Source organism: Muscardinus avellanarius (genome assembly GCF_963383645.1).
Source record: "Muscardinus avellanarius genome assembly, chromosome: 7".
Lineage (NCBI taxonomy): Eukaryota > Metazoa > Chordata > Mammalia > Rodentia > Gliridae > Muscardinus > Muscardinus avellanarius.
Genome location: NC_137793.1, coordinates 66,196,489 through 66,212,286, shown reverse-complemented (window position 1 = coordinate 66,212,286; position 15,798 = coordinate 66,196,489). Strand labels below are relative to the sequence as shown.

Below are 15,798 nucleotides of genomic sequence, written 5' to 3'. Positions count from 1 at the left end.
CTCCATTCTATTTTGATCTATGTGCAAAAAGTATTGGTACTTTTCAATTTCTACATTTGTTAATATCCTGTGGCTGGCGTGATAGTATTCATTCTTAAGTCTACCAGAGTCTATAGCAGTATCAGAAGTTTTCAGTTAATAGATATGGATTAGAAAATCCTGTCATCTGGTTCTTAGAGCATAAGATCCTAGGTTTCTTCACCATTTCTTTTTTTCACCTTTCTAGCACAGTCACTGCATGGCAAATGTATGAAACGTGTTCACAGCCAATTGGCACAACAAAGTACCAGTACATATAGGAAGCTGCCAATTAAGACAGACCTGGAAAACAAGCTCACCTAGCTGCTAGAGAAACCTTTGCATAGTTGTTACTCCATTTTAATAGGAGTTATGTTCTTGTAAAATGTGCCTCACTTTTACTCCACTTTTTAAATGTGTTTTTAAGCACTTCAGAAGCACTTGGAAAACTCAGATCTAGGGGTGGCTGGGTGTGGTTGTAGAATCTGAGTGCCAAATTGCCCCTGAATGGGCAAAAATCCAGTCGACCGTTACAGATGTGCCACAGCACACTGTAACCAAACTTGTAAACAGCTGTGGAGTTTCTATGCTCACATTTTTAGTGATGTTACTGTAGAGACTGGGGTATATTAACGGCTTCAGGGTATACAAGAATCACTTAAATGTGAATGGTCTTAACTGTACTGAGGTAAAGAGAAGTTACCACTTAATTATATACAGTTACCAATGAAGATTTTTATTCAAGCTTAAAGTAAAAAGTAATTTTAGTCAAGAAAAATGAAGTACCAGATAGACGGTAACATATAGTTATTTTAACTTAGAAGTATCAAAACAGGAATTCTTTGATAATTTCTAAGTGGTGGTTGCTGCAAAATGGAGCTTAAAGAAATCTTTTATATACCAATTTGATAAAATAATCTATTGACCACGATCTGTCATTTCCTCTTACTATGGGCTTTTGGGAGAAAGCATGCTATTTTAAGGCCAAATGTGTTTTTCCTTCTTCTCCCTTTCCCTGACTTTCCCCTTTTCCCTGCTGCCATCCCCTCCCTGCCACCCCACAATGGAAGAAGTCCTGAATCCAAGCCTTTCTCTTCTTTGTGGGTCCTGAAGGAGTACAGTCATGGTAATATCTTAGAGACTTGGCTAGGACTGAAGAGGAACTTGGTACAAGCTTTTTTCTTCACCAGAATCTTATTTTGGGACTATCCCCACTTCTCTTCACAGCATAACAGCATGTCACCCTCTTTATCCTCCAGTGAAAAACAGAGGGAAGTTTAAGGGAGACTGTGTTGTATTCAGCTGTTATGGGTTTTAAAAACACAATGTGAACATCAGGCTTTTGGCTTATTTTAAACATAAAAGCTCAAAATCAAAAGTCCTTTTCCATGAAGGAAATCATTCCTTAAACTAAAAGGGGAGGGAAAGGGAAAGACTATCCACAGCACCAGTTTAGAATGAGGTTCGGTATGGCAATATCTGAAAAATTGTGAAGGAATATTCTTTAAATTTACGTACTCCTATAGGTCAAAATATTAAGGGAGATAAGGGAAACAACTATGAGGTTTTAATCCCAGTTTAAGCATGTCTGTAACCTGCTGAATTCTTCTAACAGTCTCACTTAACAATTACCCTATAAACTTCCAAAGTGGTTTTATTTGCTCATATCTAGGCTCCTGGTTAGATCACACCAAAATGACTTTCCAAATTGAGGACAACTTGGAACATGCTTTGTTGAAAGCCTAGCCAGACTACTGATCTCATGTTGTTACATTTAAACTTCTTTTTGAATCTTGAATTTCTCCAACATTAGGTACTGATGTTTTTTCAGGAATAAAACAAAAGAGGGGACCTTTAAAAATTACTCTGAATTTCCTGTGTAATGTCCTTCCAAGCACTGCTTCTGACCATGTCTCATGTGGCACCCCAGAAGAGCATCAGTTATACTGTGTAGCTAAGTCATAGAGGAAACTGTGTTTAAGCTGGTTTAGATTCCAAATGTATACAAATGAAGTCACTTTAATCCTATAAATACTTCTTAATTTATTTTTAAAAAATTGTGCTGTTAACCCTTTTACGGGGCAACAAGCTATGTGAAAAGTACAAAACTTTTTGTCAAATGTAATATTGAGAGTGCTTTTGACATAGTTCACTGGTTTATCATCTGGATCAGTATATACTGCGCAATGGGCAAGGCTAGAATCCATGAACCAAGCTGCAAAGATCTCAAGCTAAATAAGGCGGAAAGATTTGGAGAAACAAAAGAAGGAAATTCTTTCCTATCCAATGTATACTCTTCAGACTAATGCACTCTTTCTATCAAGCCTTCTAAACTGTTAAATAAAGTTTTCCAAACAAGCATTTAAACTTCATTACACAGAAGAGCAACAAGAATGGTATCCTGCCAGACAAAAGGCAGGAGGGAAAAAAATATATATACTGAGTTCAATGGGTAAGCCTGAATGTAGCACAGTTCTTCACGACCGATGGGGGGATAATTCAACATGGTGTCCAACAACGTTCTAACGACGTGCTTCATCTCAACTGGTTACTATGAAGCAAGGTGTAAATGTTTGGCCCCAATCGGGCTTCAGAAATGGTTCTTTTTTCATGACGAGCATGTCTGTCCAGCTATCAATCATGTTTGTTTGCACCAAATCCCAAGCCATTAAAATACGACTAATTTTAAGTTAAACAGAAGTCGTCTGCTTCAATTCGCCATCAACTATCCATGCTACTGCATTCCTCTGAATGAAGACAAGATGAAATGTACAAAGGGCGGGGACAAGAAGGGAGAGAGAGAAAAAAAGTTACTGGTTAGAAAGTTTCAAGTATTAGCATATGACATTAAAAATATAGTAATAATAAAAAAATCCCTGATAACTTTGTGATTATAATCATTAAAACAAGAGATCTGCCTCAGTTCTTATGCTATAGAGTTAACTCATTATTTTAAGACATTTGAATGAATAACTATGCCAGAATTTCATTCTTTTAAAATTAACCTTCAAGTAGTTATACAGAGTAATGCTTCTTTCTGTTGCTTAGTGTGAAATTCTGCATATCACTTCACTCCAGTTTTGAAGATATGTGTGTATCAGCTTTATTTAGATTTAGTTCACATACCATACAATGTAGACATATATTTAAAGTGTAGAATTCAATGGTTTTTAGTATATTAAAAGGATGTACAACTATCAACACAACATTAGAATATTTTCATCACCACTCAGCAGTTACACAGATCCCTGCTTTAGTCCTAAGAAACCAGTAATCTAGATGGGTGTGGTGGCCCATGCCTATACTCCCAATCCTAGGGAGGCTGCAACAGGATTGTAGGTTGGAGGACAGCCTCGACAACTCAGTGAGCCATTCAACAGTCTAGCAAAATCCTGTTTCAAAACAAAACAGAATGCCCATGGGAAGCTGGGTGTGGTGGTGTACATTTGTAGTACTTGGGAGACAGGAGAACCTACTCTTGGCTAGCCTCATCTACTTAGTGAGATACTGTTTCAAAATAAAGAATAAAAAAAAAAAAAAAAAAAAAAAAAGAAATAGGGCTGGGGGTGTAGCTCAGAGGTAGAATTCCCCTGGGGTTCCATAAGTAGTAACACACACACACACACAAAAGCCCATGGGTTCAATCCTTAGAAACACACACACACACACACACACGTCTATAGGCCAGCCCACGGACAAAAAGTAGATAAGTGGTTTCTTTCTGTATGTGTGTATGTGTGTGTTACTGGGAATTGAACCCAGAAGCACTCTACCTCCAAGCTGCACCCCCAGCCCTATTTTTTATTCTTTATTTTGAAACAGGGTCTCACTGAGTTGCACAGAGACCTCAATAAGTAGCTGAGGATGTCCAGGAACCACAATCCTCCTGTCTCAGCTTCCCAAATGCTCAGATTAAAAGCTTGCGCCAAAGCCAGGCGTGGTGGTGCATGCTTGTAATCCTAGCATTCCAGAGACTGAAACCAGTCTCAGCTATTTAGTGAGGCCTTCCATAACTTAGTGAGACTCTGTTTCAAAATAAATAAAAAATAGGGAAGGGGGTATCGCTCGGAGGTCGAATGCCCCTGGGTTCCATCTCCAGACCCCCACCCCCAAAAATAGCTTGCGCTAACCAGTCCGGCGATTTTTTTTTTTTTTAAACTGGGAATTGGCCAGGCGTGGTGGCACATGCTTGTAATTCCCGCGCTTGGGAGGTGGAGACAGGAAGATTGCGCAGATTCAAAGTCAGTCACACTGGCTTAAGAGACCCTGTTTCCAAAAATAAAAAAGTATAAAATACCCAGGGGCTACCTCTGAGCTATACCCCAGACTTATTTTATTTTTATTCTAAAACAGAGTCTTGCTAGGTTGATGAGAGCCACATTATTTGAGATTGTCCTCAAACCGGTGATCCTTAGGTTTCAGCCTCCCAAGTACTGGGACTGCAGGTGTGTGCTACTCCATTTTATACATTCTTCAATATACAAACCAAATCATAGAGTCTTGTCACTTTCTTGTTATAAAAAGCCACCCCCCTCCCTTTTCTTGGTGGTACTCGGGATAGAACCCTTCTACCTCTGGGCCCTGGGCTCCACTCTCAGACCTATTTTATATTTTATTTGGAAATAGGGTCAGCCGGGTATAGTGGCGCACGCTTGTAATCCCTGTGCTTGGGAGGCTGAGACAGGAGGATCACGCAGTTTCAAAGCCAGACTCAGCTACTTAGTGAGGCTCTGGGCAACTTAGAGAGACCCTGTTTCCAAATAAAATAGAAAATAGGTCTGGGATTATAGCCCGGAGGTAGAAAGCTCCTGGGTTCCACCAGTAACACACACACACAAAAAAAACCCCCACAGGGTCTCTTAAGCCAGGAAGGCTGGTTTCAAACCTGCGCGATCATCCTGTACCTCCCAAAGCACAGGGATTACAAGCGTGCGTCACCACGCCTGGCAGCCAATTCCCTTTTGAAATAGGATTCTCAAGTGAATATTTATATAGCTTAAGATATCCTAATGTGCTATGTTTTCTGAATGTCATCTTCAGCCTAATCTGTATTTTCAAAATTTCTAAGTCGTCTTGTCCCAGCAAAACACACACACACACACACTCTAGGGCTGGGATGTAGCTCATGAGTACTCCTAGGTTCAATCTCCAGTAGCACCCCTCCAAAAAAAACTTAAAAGTCCCAGCTACACCCTCAGCCCTATTTTTTATTCTTTAATTTGAAACAGGGTCTCACACTAAATTGTGGAGGGTCTTAATAAGTAGATGAGGCCTGCCACAAATCTGCAATCTCCTGTTCAGCCTCCTAACCTGTTTGTTTTTACTAGTAAAATCCATAATCAAGATCATTAAAACCATTTAAAATTTTTCAAGTTTTATACTGACTAGTTATTGAATGTATACAATACTTTGTGCAAGCCAGGTGTGGTGGCGCATGCTTGTAATCCCTGCGCTTGGGAGGCTGAGACAGGAGGATTGCACAGGCTCAAAGCCAGCCTCAGCTACTTAGTGAGGCTCTCAGCAACTTAGTGAGACCCTGTTTCCAAATAAAATATAAAATGGGTCTGGGAGTATAGCCTGGAGGTAGAAAGCCTCTGGGTTCCAACCCCAGTACCATCAAAAAAAAAAAAAAATTAAAATGCTTTCTGCAGAAGATGGCAAGATGGCGACGGAGAAAAGCGGCACTTACGAGCCACGCTAACAACCAATCTCTTTTACCACAAAATCAGCGCCTTTCATAGCCAGAAAACACCATCAGCAGAGAAACAAAAAATGTAAATACAAGGGACAGAGAAAAAGAGGGCTGGAAAAACGAGACACCAGAAAGAAACCAGACCGTAGTGCTGCGGCCGGAGCCGCGGCGCAGGCACCCTTTTCCCTTGCAGCACCAGGCCCCAGAGAGGAAGGGGACTCAGAATGGAGCTCAGAACCAGAGAGGAGATACGCTGGCCTCATGGCCGAGGACGCAGCAGTAGCTCTGAAAGTAAACAACTTCCAGCCAAAAATTTCCTACCCAGCAAAACTTTCTATCAAATTAGATGGGGAAATAAGAAGCTTCCATGACAAACAGAAACTGAAGGAATTTATGTCTTAAAAACCAGTGCCAGAGAAAATACTCAAAGAGATTAACTACAAAGAAGAAATAGGTAACACACACCAGAACCAGAGAAACAAGATTTTCCAGCCAACAGACAACTAAGATTGGTTATCTTTGGAGATTCATTATTTATGTTAGTCTTTTACCTATTTCTAAATTATAATGTCTGTTTTTATTGTTGCTAATTTTTAGGATTTCTAGTTGGAATATTAATGTACTTTCAGATATAGCATTTGGAAATATTTTATCCCATTCTATCAGTAACCTTTAACTCTGTTTACAATGTCTTTGGATATACAATATTTTTTATTTTTTAGGGAGTTTGTTTACCCTTCTGTTGCCTGTGCCATTGAAATCATATCCAAGAAATTACTACCAATTTCAATGTTGTGAGGTTTTATGACCCATATTTTCTTCTAAAAGTTTATAGTCTTAAGATTTATATTTAGGTCTTTTATCTATTTTGAGTTCATATTTGTATATGGTGTTAGGTAAGGGTCCAATTTTATTCTTTTTCATGTAATTATTATTTTTCAACAATATTTAGTTAAAGGATTATTATTTCCTTCACCAAATGTTCGTGGAAACCTTGTCAAAAATAACTTGACAATATATGGAAGAATTTATCTCTAGGCTTTTATTTAACTCCAATGGTTTATATATCTGCCTTTAGAACAGTACTACACTGTTTCAATTATTGTAGCTTTATAAGGTTTGAAATCAGAAAATATATACATCTTCTAGCTTTGTTCTTTTTTGAGATCACTTTGGGTATCTAGAGTCCATATTCCATATTAGGATAGATTTTTTCTGAAAAATAAATAAATGTATGATAGTTTCACCTTAAAAAAAGAAAAATATATCCTCTGGTAAGAAAGAAAGCAAAAAGAAATATTGAAATGTTATCTTTAAATCATCAAAAGCTTGGTATCAGACAAATGAAACTGTTATATGAGATTATCATTGTTAATTTTGGATAAGTTGCTATAATACTAGATGTCAACCACTAAGCCAAGCATGGGAAGGAGGGATGGGGAGGGAATGGAGTGTGGATCGGGTAGGGGCTAACTGGGCAATGTGTGCATGTATGTCTACAAAAGTTTTTTTTTTTTAATCCCATTATGATGTATGAATACAGTGCACCAATTAAAAAAAAATGCTTCGTGCAACATTATATTTAGATAGTATAATGAAGCAAGACTATCGATAAAGTGCGTTTTTTGGGGGGGGATACTAGGGATGGAACCCAGAGGCATGTGATCTCCGAGTTATACCCCCTATCCCTATTTTTAATTTTTTATTTTGAAACAGGGTCTGAGTTGCAGAGAGGCTCAGTAAATACCTGAGGCTGTCCTCAAAACTAGATCCTTCTGTCTCAGCTTCTCGAATGCTGGGATTACAAGCATGCACCACCATGCCCGGCTGTTCAATAAAGTTTTTTGCTTTGTGTGTGTAGTACTGGGGATGGAACCCAGGGACTTTCTACCTCTGGGCTACACTCCCAGACTTATTTTATATATTTCTTGGAAACAGAGTCTCACTAAGTTGATGAGAGCCTAAGTAGCTGAGGCTGGCTTTTAACCTGTGTGATCCTCCTGTCTCAGCCTCCCAAGTACTGGGATTACAAGAGTGGCACCACACCTCCACGCCCAGCTTTTTTTTTTTTTTTTTTTTTTTTTTTTTTAAGAACTAGGGAAGCTAGGTGTAGTGGTACACACTTGTAATCCCCATGCTTGGGAAGCTGAGACAGGAGGATCGTGCAGGTTTGAAGCCACCCTCAGCTGGTTTAAGAGACCCTGTTTCCAAATAAAATATAAAAAATAGGTCTGGCAGTGTAGCCCAGAGGTAGAAGGCCTCTGGGTTCCATCCCCAGTACCACCAAAAAAAAAAAAAAAAAAAAAAAAAAAAAAAAAAAAAATTACTAATATATATATGTATGTATATATACATATACACACTAGGGATTAGCCGGGCATGTTGGCACAGTTTGTAGTATCGAGGATTGAACCCAGAGCATCACACATAGACAGAAATTATATTCCACTATTAAAAGTAAATTACTGCTTAAAAGTGCTGCATCTTCACAGTTAAGCAGAATAGCATTTCTTTGGAGAAAAGATAGAAACATTGTACAATGGCATTACCTTCAATATTCTGGTGGTCTATAAAAGGTGCTGGTCCCCATATTCTAACAGTGCCATCATCTGAGGCGCTGGCCATCATGGATGGGATCTGTGGGTTCCAGCTCACACAGTTCACTGTTCGCGTGTGCCCTGTCAGCTCCGCAATTGGCAGTTCACTACGTTTGTGCCAGATGTAAACCTTGTGATCTGCATGTACAGCAATTCAAAGAAAAGTCAGGGAGTTGTTTTATATTAATAAAACCACTGATCTTTAATTACTCAACTAATAGAACATAAATTTTCATTGCTAGAATTTATTTATTTATTTTTACAGTGTTAGGGGAAGGAACTCAGAAGCATTCTACCTCTGAGCTATACCCCTAGCCCTATCTTTTTTATTCTTTATTTTGAAACAGGGTCTCACTGAGTTGCAAAGGGCCTCACTAAGTAGCTGAGACCGTCGCGAGTCTGGATCCTCCTGTCTCAACCTTCCAAATGCTGGGATTACAAGCTTGCACCACCATGCCTGACCTCATTGTTAGAATTTAAAAGGGAGAACAAATATAATATGAATTGTTTAACAAATCACCTTATGAAAAGCCAAGTGAAAAAAATCTGCACTGTGTGTGGTGGCAGAGGCTCGTAATCCCAGTACTTGGGAGGCTGAGACAAGAGGATTGTGGTTTGCAGCCAGCCTCAGCTACTTACTGAGACCCTCTGCAACTTAGTGAGACCTTGTTTCAAAATAAAAAGGAATAAAAAAATAGGGCTGAACCTGGTGTGGTGGCACATGCTTGTTATCCCAGCATTTGGGAGGCTGAGACAGGAGGATCATGGTTCACAGACAGCCTCAGCTACTACTTACTGAGGCCCTTTGCCACTCAGTGAGACGTGGTTTCAAAATGAAGAATAAAATATAGGGCTGAGGTGTAGCTCAGAGTCCCTGAGTTCCATCCCCAGTACTGCCCAGTTTGCAATATCTTGTCAATACATGATTAACGAATAATTACAACGAATGTTTTTGAACATAAACAAGTCTAGTATAGAGATGATAAATTATATGAAAATGTGAGGTGACAAAAAAACCACAATGTATTTGTGTGTGTGTGTATGTGTATGAAACCTAAAGGCCTTCTACCTCAGGCCACACCCTCAGATCTATTTTTTTATTTGGAAACTGGGTCTAAGTTTCTGAAGCTGTCCTTGAAACTGCTAACCTCCTGTCTCAGCTTCCCAAGTACTAAAATTACAAACATGTGCCACCACTCCTGGCTTAGGTGATGGTTTGAAACAGAAAGCAGAATCCCAGGGTAAATGAGAAAGATGTTTAACTTGATAATATATTGGTCAACTATGTGGAAATTCCCAGTGGGCCTGCTGACAACTGAGAACACTAGGAGAATGTACCTTGGTTTCAAAACTTCTGACACACTATGTTTGGTGGCACATGCTTATAATCCCAGTGCTTCGGAGGCTGAGACAGGAGGATTGCAGGTTTGAGGCCAGCGTCAGGAACTCAGTGAGACCCTGTTTCCAAAGAATTTTTTTTTAATTTTGTGGTATGGAGTATGGAACCCAAGGGCCTACTATCTTTGGGCTACAATCCCAGACCTATTTTATACTTTATTTGGAAAAAAGGTCTCACACTAAGTTGCTGAAAGCCTAAATAGCTGACGCTGGTTTTGAACCTGTACAATCCTCTTGTCTCAGTGTCTCAAGTACTGGGAATATAAGCATGTGCCACCACACCTGGCTTCAAATAAAAAATGTTTTAAAAGTCTAGTGTAATATGGAAGTAGAACCACATCACAACCATACATAAAAAAGTGGATATAGCTCAGAACTGAAAAACCTCTGGGGTCAGTATAAAAAAAAATCTACTTCTGACGTAAAGATAAGAAGCCAGTAGCTGGGCATAGTGGTGTACACTTGTAATCCCAGCATTCAGGAGACTGAGACAGAAGGATCGCAGTCAGCCTCAGCTACTTAGTGAGGCCCTTCACAACTCAGTGAGCCTGTTTCAAAATAATAAATAAAAAGTAGGGCCCGGTAGCCGGGTGTGGTGGTGCATGCTTGTAATCCCCGCACTTGGGAGGCAGAGACAGGAGGATCGCGCAGGTTCGAAGCCAGCCGCGCGCGCTGGCTTAGGAGACCCTGTTTCCAAATAAAAATGTAAAAATAGGTCTGGGAGTGTAGCCCGGAGGTAGAAGGGCTTCCAGGAACCCCAGTACCACAAAAAAAAAAAAAAAAAAAAAAAGAAGCCAGCATTTTACACTGTTCCTTATCTTTTTTTTTTTTTTTTTTTTTTGCAAAGCAAAAGCTAAAAGGTACTAATTAAAGAATTAAATTTATTTTCCTTAAAATAAATGTGTTGTTCAATACTCTTTTTTCCGGTTGTTTTTTTTTTTTTTTTGGTGGTACTAGAGATTGGACCCAGGGGCATTTTTCCCCTGAGTTACACTCCCAATCCTATTTGATTTCTTTAATGGTACTGGGAATTGAACTTAGGGGCACCATACCTCCAAACTATATGCCCAGCACTATCTTGATAGGGTATCACTAGATTGATGAGAGTCTTGCTACTTGATAAGGCTGTCCCTTTGTGATATCCTCTTAACTCAGCCTCCCAAGTAGTAGGATCACAGGCACGAGACACCACACTCAGCTTATTTTTTGTTTTGGAACAGGATATTGCAGGATACTACTACTCAGCTAAGTAGCTGAGGCTGGTCTCTAGTCTGTGATCCTCCTGTCTCAGCCTCCCAAGTACTGGGCTTATAGGCATGTGGCACCAGGCCCAGTTTCAGTACTTTTTGAAAATAGTATTCTGTGTGAAATGAAATTAGAACCAAGGGGAAGAAAAAAAAAAAAGTTGGCTGTTTTTTCCTGAACTAAAAAAGCCTACAAAATAAGGTGAGTATAGGCTTGGAAAGTATGAACGCAAGTGAAATATTCCTAGACGTGGATGAAAATGCTTTTGTGAACACATATACAAGAAGGAAATTTGTTCAAGCATCAGCAAAAACAGGAAGTAGTAAAGGTCAGAAATAAAACTATTGCTGCCGGGCATGGTGATGCACACTTGTAATTCCAGTATTGGGAGGCTGAGATAGGAGGATCAGATAGGAGGATTGAGGTTGGCGGTCTGGGCTACTTAGTGAGGCCCTTTGCAATTCAGGGAGACCAGTTTCAAACTAAAGAATAGAAATTAGGGCTGATTGTGTAGCTCGATGATAGAATGCCTCTGGGTTCCATCCTTAGTACAATAAAAAAAATAAAAAATAATAAATCTAATGCTATGCAAAGATTTTAAAAAATCAGTCTAGTTTTTCTATATATTGCTAGTGATTGTTTCAAAAAAAATTTAAACTTTTGGGAAAAAGGGTTTCCTGAGTTATTTTTATCTTATTTTGCAGTACAAGGATAGAATCCAGGGGAGCTAACTGATATACACTTCCACCCTTTTTATCCTTTGATGCAGAACATCACAAAATTGCCCTTGTTAGTCTTCAATTTGCAGTCCTCCTGCCTCAGGCTCCTGAATAGATGCAATTATAAGCTAATTGCTCTATTTTATACTTATATGTACATTATTTGGGGATTTCGTGGTTCTCTGAAATATATTCCTAGCAACTAAATGGCAAATGATTTACTGTGGTTATCATAAGAAATACTATACTCACTATATTCAAATGGTGTTCAAAACATTTTTAGAACCTCCTCCATCACTTGAGTAATAAGAAAATTAGTCTTTACTTCAGTTGTCTCATTTTTAGCACTAAAGAGAATGTACTGTGGTTTAAATATATATTCATCAGGCTTAGTTCTTATCTTGGACTTAAAAAATAAACTCTATAGCTGGGCGTGGTGGCGCACGCTTGTAATACCAGCATTCAGGAGGCTGAGACCGGAGGATTGCGGTTCGGGGACAGCCTCAGCTACTTAGTGAGGCTCTCTGCAACTGAGTGAGACGCGATTTCAAAATAAAGAATAAAAAATAGAGCAGGGGGTGTAGCTCAGAGGTCGAATGCCCCCTGGGTTCCATCCCCAGACCCGCAAAAAAAAAAAGAAAAAAAAGAAAAGAAAAAAAAAAAACCTGTATGAAACCCCTTGTGTAACATCTTGATATTTTTGTATTTTTGGTTTTTTGGGGGTACTACAGGTGGAACCCAGAGGCTTTCTACCTCCAGGCTATACTCCCAGACCTATTTTTTATATTTTATTTGGAAACAGGGTCTCACTAAGTTGCTGAGAGCCTCACTAAGTAGCTGAGGCTGGCTTTGAACTTGTGCAATCTCCTGTCTCAGCCTCCCAAGCACTGAGATTACAAGCATGCGCCACCACGCCCGGTTAACATCTTGATATTTGCTTACTAAAACTGTCTTTCAGGTCCCATAAATGAACTCCCTGCAGTCATGTATGGTGCCACAGGCCATGACTGTAATCCCAGTACTTGGGAGGCTGAGACAGGAGGATTGTGGGTTTAAGATCAGCCTCAGCAACTTAGTGAGACTTAGCAATCTAGATTGTGTTTCAAAATAAAATTTAAAAGAGCTAGGGTGAAGCTTGGTGGTAAACGAAACATTATATATATATATATATACACACACACATACATACATACACAGAGGGGGGGGGGAGAGAGAGAGAGAGAGGTAGGTGTGTGTGTATGTCTGGAAGACCATAACAACAGATAAGAAAAAATTAGACTTAGAAGTTAATTTGGGCTGGTGGAACATGCTTGTAATCCTAATACTTAAGAGCCTAAGACAGGAGGATCACAGGTTCTCAGTCAGCCTCAGATACTTAATGAGACTGTTTCAAAATAAAGAAAACGAAGCTGGGCTTGGTGGCACATGCTTGTAATCCCAGCATTTGGGAGGCTGAGACGGGAGGATCGAGGTTTGCAGAGAGCCTCAGCTACTTAGAGAGGCCCTCAGCAACTTAGTGAGACCCCGTTTCAAAATAAAGAATAAAAAATAGGGCAGAGAAGGTGTAGCTCAGAGGTCGAATGCCCCCCAGGTTCCATCCCCAGACCCGCAAAAAAAAAAAAAAAAAAAAAAGGAAAATGGGGCCAGGGGTGTAGCTCAGAGGTAGAATTCCTCTGGGTTCAATCCTTAGCACCACACACACACAAAAAAAAAAAATCAAAATTGTTACCTAAAAAACCAATCTTATCTGACACTATTTTTCTTTTTGGGGGAAAGAAGAGTTAAATTCATATACTTGATGTTAAAATCTTAAAAATGATTGACTGTATATAACACTTCTGACCTATGGATAAACCCTAGTGGCATAGCACTTAATATGTGCTAGCACTACACACACACACACACACACACGGGCTCAAGTCTTTTAATAAAAGGGGGGGGATAAATATCCTAAATTTGCTTTAAAACATGACTATCATCAAAGGTAAGAGAATCACAGAATGCTAGATTCATCGATATAGGCAAACGAATAGTGATGCAAAGAACTTACCCTCACTGCCACTAGCTATGAAGTCTTCATTATGGCCTCCGAAACATGAGTGAATTGTATAAAACCCTTGTGTAACACCTTGATATTTTCTTACTAAAACTCTGTCTTGCAAGTCCCATAAATGAACTCCCTGTAGGCAAAAGAAAATTTATTCGACTTCAGGTCAAAAATATTTTTAAAAGTTATTTTTTGCTTATTGAACACTTTCATTTTCTACATATGTAGAATGCCAACATTCTGATAAATTTATGGTTAAGTCTATACACTTAAGGATAAAACAAGCTGTGCATGGTGGCACACGCTTGTAATCCCAGCATTCGGGAGGTGGAGACCAGAGGATCACAATTTGTGGGCAGCCTCAGCTACTTAGCAAGGCCCTTTGCAATTCAGTGAGACCCTGTTTCAAAATATAAAAAGAGGTAGGTGTGGTGGCGTACGCTTCTAATCCCAGCATTTGCTTGTAATCCCAGCATTCTGGAGGCTGAGACCGGAGGATCATGGTTTGTGGACAGCCTCAGCTACTTTAGGGAGGCCCTTCACAACTTTGTAAGACCTTGTTTCAAAAAATGAAAAGACTAAAAAATAGGAATAGGAGTGTAGCTCAGAGGTAGAATGCCCAAGGTTCCATCCCCAGTAACACACACACACACACACACACACACACACACACACACACACACACACACAAAATCAAACATGCAATAAAACCTAAGGATAAGTTGAAATATTTGTTAACATATATACTAAAAACCATAATTAAAATTTACACTAAGCTAGTTTGTTCAGAAAATTTCAATAAACATACCTGAGTTGCTACATTTAACAAAGCTAATCGGCCATTTTTTGAAATAGTAAAAGACATAATAGGATGATCCTCTTGTACTCTGTAATCAGAAAATAATTTGTCAGAAGCAACAAATTAACAGTCCAGATATTCAAGTTTTCAGAATATAATATGTTCTAGCTTATTTGTTAATGAAAATAAAAAATAGTTACATGTTCCTATCTGTAAGATCCTCGAAGTTATATCCCCGAATTCGCTGGTGCGTATCTGATGCCAGAACAGTCTTCCCGTCACTCAAGCACCAAAGGCATTGCACTCTCACCCCTTCCCAGGAGTCAAGGAGATTACCATCCAAGTCCTGAACAGGAGAAAACCAGGGTGAGTTCCATGCCTGAAGAGCACTCAGATCCCAAAGAATCTCCTGGCAGCATCTCTTAGAAATAGGCTTGCTTGCTGGGCATAGTGGCTCATACTTGTAATCCCAATTCTTGGGAGGCTGAGACAGGAGAATCCCAGGTTTCCAGCCAGCCTCAGCTACTTAGTAAAGCCTCTGCAACTTAGTGAGACCCTGTTTCAAAATAAAAAATAAATTGGGTGGGGCTGGGCGTGGTAGCGCACGCTTGTAATTCGAGCACTTGAGAGGCTGAGACAAGCGGATCGCAGGTTCACAGCCAGCTTCAGCTACTTAGTGAGGCCCTCAGCAACCTAGTGAGACCCTGTTTCAAAATAAATAATAAAAAATTGGGCTGGGGATATAGGTCAGAGGTAGAATGCCCCCTGGATTCCATCCCCAAAAAATATTCACAAAGAAAATAAAAAATGAACAAAGAAACAATGTCTAAGAGTTCAATGTAGTCTCAATTTTATTTTAGAAAAGAATTTAAACATTTCTTTAACATTCACTACATAAGTCAGTTTTCCCGGTCCGTAGGTTCTGCACCCAGGGATTAAACTAACCCAGGGCTGGGTGCAGCAGCACACATCTATAATACCTGTACTTGGAAGGCTGAGACAGGAGGACCCAGGTTTAAGGAAAGCCTCAGCAAGTAGTGAGACTTGCATCAATCTAGTGAGGTCCTGTTTCCAAATAAATACAATCCGGCTCAATGTGTAGCCGGAAGGTAGAATGCCGCTGGGTCCAATCCCCAGTAACACACACACAAACACACACACAAAAGGGAAAAAAAAGCCCTTGGTGAGACCTTGTTTCAAATTAAAAAGAATAAAAAATACATTTAGCTGGGTGTTGTGGTGCACACTTGTAATCCCTGCGCTTGGGAGGCAGAGACAGGAGG

The 15,798-nt window shown here is 39.6% G+C and overlaps 1 protein-coding gene across 6 annotated transcripts in view; it reads right to left on the bottom strand.

Annotated features, from left to right (window-relative positions):
• Positions 1-2,739: 2,739 nt before the first annotated feature.
• WDR26 (WD repeat domain 26) overlaps positions 2,740-15,798 on the bottom strand; it is a gene marked incomplete at both ends in the record, with an annotated part of 59,215 nt that continues 46,156 nt past the window's right edge. For 5 of the 6 annotated variants that reach the window (XM_080698562.1, XM_080698558.1, XM_080698557.1 and 2 more), the window contains 5 exons: positions 2,740-2,765; positions 8,260-8,445; positions 13,720-13,849; positions 14,525-14,603; positions 14,716-14,861. In XM_080698562.1, coding sequence (XP_080554688.1) covers positions 2,740-2,765; positions 8,260-8,445; positions 13,720-13,849; positions 14,525-14,603; positions 14,716-14,861 — 567 coding nt within the window. The remainder of the gene's footprint in view (positions 2,766-8,259; positions 8,446-13,719; positions 13,850-14,524; positions 14,604-14,715; positions 14,862-15,798) is intronic. The other variant, XM_080698561.1, reaches the window with a different exon arrangement.